The 2,639-nt window shown below is 40.6% G+C and overlaps 2 protein-coding genes across 7 annotated transcripts in view; one reads left to right on the plus strand and one right to left on the minus strand.

Moving 5' to 3' along the window:
• LOC109469422 (RWD domain-containing protein 1-like) overlaps positions 1–1,882 on the minus strand; it is a 5,630-nt gene extending 3,748 nt beyond the window's left edge. For all 3 annotated transcript variants that reach the window (XM_019767931.1, XM_019767933.1, XM_019767930.1), the window contains exons 1-2: positions 1,679–1,882; positions 1,127–1,189 (exon numbers count right to left, since the gene is read on the minus strand). In XM_019767931.1, the coding sequence (XP_019623490.1) occupies positions 1,127–1,189; positions 1,679–1,751 (136 nt within the window). In that variant the 5' untranslated portion in view covers positions 1,752–1,882. The remainder of the gene's footprint in view (positions 1–1,126; positions 1,190–1,678) is intronic.
• Positions 1,883–2,063: 181 nt separating this feature from the next.
• The window catches only part of LOC109469423 (trafficking protein particle complex subunit 3-like), a 9,066-nt gene continuing 8,490 nt past the window's right edge, over positions 2,064–2,639 (plus strand). For 3 of the 4 annotated variants that reach the window (XR_002140190.1, XR_002140189.1, XM_019767934.1), the window contains exon 1: positions 2,065–2,208. Coding sequence is in view for 2 of the 4 variants with exons in the window: in XM_019767934.1 (XP_019623493.1) it covers positions 2,167–2,208 (42 nt within the window). In the remaining 2 variants the exon portion in view is untranslated. Of the gene's footprint in view, positions 2,209–2,639 lie in introns of all 4 variants that reach the window. The other variant, XM_019767935.1, reaches the window with a different exon arrangement.

Genomic DNA, 2,639 nt, shown 5'->3' on the forward strand with positions numbered 1-2,639 from the left:
TACAACACAACCAGGGTCACTCTTTCAAACTCGAGTCCACGGATATCTTAGACCGCGAAACACGCTGGTGGGAACGGGGTGTTAAAGAGGCAATATATGAAAGAATGTACAACCCCACCCTCAACAGGGAAGGGGGGCTACGAGTCGATCTTTCCGGCACTTGGGATTTGGCACTCCCAGCCCCGAGGACAGACAACACTTAAGCTCCTGTTCTGTACAACAGGAGCTTTCAGACTAATTTGCATCATTTTGTCTTGACTTGTCTGACTTTTGTTCCTTTTTCGACTTCCAAAAATTTGTCTTCACTTTATTTGCATATCAATCAACAGGTTGTACTTATAAACCTGCTTTCCCCTCTGGTCTCTCAGTCACTGACGAAAGCTAGTGGATACTAGCTGAAACGTCTGACGTTTTCAAAATCATATCCAGTTGCTTGAGTAACTGTTTTTTGGCGTATTCTGATGATACATATATACGTATGTATCGAATGAGACTGCCACCAAGTGACAAATTATAGAGCAAGTAAGACAGGACTAAGTCCCCAAACACTGGACACTCCATTTAACGTCCTATCGGAGGGACGTCCCTAACCGAAGCAAGGTACTCATTTTCACCTGAGCGAAGTGAGGAAAGTCGTGTAAAGTGCCTTTCCCAAGGGCACAAGATCGGTGATATGGGCGGGATTCGAACCCACGACCAGTGTGAGCCGAACGCGCTACACGACCCCAACAATAGTATTGTATCTGTATCTGTATACCTGGTATAACCGCCTTTTGGCGTAACACACCAGCTTCCCAGGCACGCGGCGCGGCGGCAGCTGGCTACATTACCCCTGGCAGCTGGCTTGTTACACCTAACCCTTGAACTTCTATAGATATTGTTTAACTCTATATATTGTTTATCTAATGACAATGCCCCTACTGTACTTGGTGACAGTGAGTTCCACTCTGCGATAGTTCTAGGAAAGAATGAATTCTTGAACACCTCGATCCTTGGTTGATAACTCTGGTACGTGAAGGCATGGCTATTTCTTGTTCTCTTCTGGGCTGGTATTAGGTACTTAGTAGTTGGGACGTACACCAGTTTATTAGTCATTTTGAGTTTGAATAAATGAAACAAACCTCACCTTCATGGCTGTCTGTCTCTGCTGACAGGGAGAGTTTGAAGCAGTGAGGCTCTGTCTCTAAAACTGGGAACAGCAGGGGGGGGGGGTGAGCACCACGGTTTCTTCAATATAATATAATCTTAATGTATTATATATTAATAGCTGTTATATCTTAATAGCTAGTGTGTTTTTTTTTAACCTGAACCATTCATACATTCATTCATTTCAGATCGTTTTGAGTGAATCGTGATGACAACATATGTACATTGTATGTTTATGTGTATTTCTGCAATGATGTTTCAATTAAATAATGATCTGAAAGACTTTTAACGTTACAACTATTTATAAAGTTATAGTAGCCTTCTTACTTTTATGTCTTGATGATTAATAGTACATTAAACTTGAACTTTGCCGTATAAGAATAAAATCAAAGTCCATGGTCACTATTTACGAGATAGAAAATTAAAGATCACTATATTAGCGGCATGCAACCCAAAAATATGGAAGCCACACGAAGTTTATAAGTATATGGGGAGGGGGCACACAAGCTTCTGTCAGAAAACTGTCACTTACCCTCCAAGATGTCAGGATAAATAGATTCTAGCGCTTCTATCTCGTTGTCCTGCTCTTCAGCGTAGTCTGTCATTTATAAAGTCTCTCTCCTCCGGTTTGAAGCCCAAATTCTGGCAAAAAAAAGGGAGGGGGCGAATTCACACGTTTGGAGCCGCTAGGGTCACCAGGGGTCAGCTGAGATGTGAGCATGGTCCGTTATTCGCAGCCGCTGATTCGTATCAATAACTAGTGACAAAATTTCACAAAATTACAAAATCTATTAATTGACCATATATTTTTCTTTGTAAAGACATAAATATTTAAGAGCTGTTTTTAGATTATTTGTACGATATTTTACCATAGCTGTGAGTGAAAACAGTTGTGCATCTGACGGCGAATGTACGTAAACAAATGTGTAAGAGTTGTTACGGAGAAATTTGTGGGAAGTGGACTATACCATAGTCAATTACAGTAAAAATCGGGCAAAAATCGACGTAAAAATCTCCAGGATGTCTCGGCAAACTGGGCGGGGAACGGAGACCAAGAAAGTGGTGAGTGCGGCAGGACGTTTTTTTTCTCAACATCCTTACGATGGTTAAAAATGGGGTGAAAATTTTGGCAGGTTTGGTACAGTTGTGTTTCCGCCCCCCTCCCCACCTTTAGTGCCAAGTAAAATTAAAAGAACGTGGCTATATACACTCCCGGAGTGTATATAAAATCTATTTGTCTTTTATATACACTCCCGGAGTGTATATAAAATCTATTTGTCTTTTATATACACTCCGGGAGTGTATATAAAACCTATTTGTCTTTTATATACACTCCGGGAGTGTATATAAAAATCTATTTGTCTTTTATATACACTCCGGGAGTGTATATAAAAATCTATTTGTCTTTTATATACACTCCCGGTGTGTATATAAGATCTATTTGTCTTTTATATACACTCCCGGAAAGTTGATAGGGCATTCGAATGATCTGT

The sequence above is a fragment of the Branchiostoma belcheri genome, unplaced genomic scaffold (genome assembly GCF_001625305.1).
Source record: "Branchiostoma belcheri isolate BF01 breed outbred unplaced genomic scaffold, Haploidv18h27 scaffold202, whole genome shotgun sequence".
NCBI classification, from domain to species: Eukaryota; Metazoa; Chordata; class Leptocardii; order Amphioxiformes; family Branchiostomatidae; genus Branchiostoma; species Branchiostoma belcheri.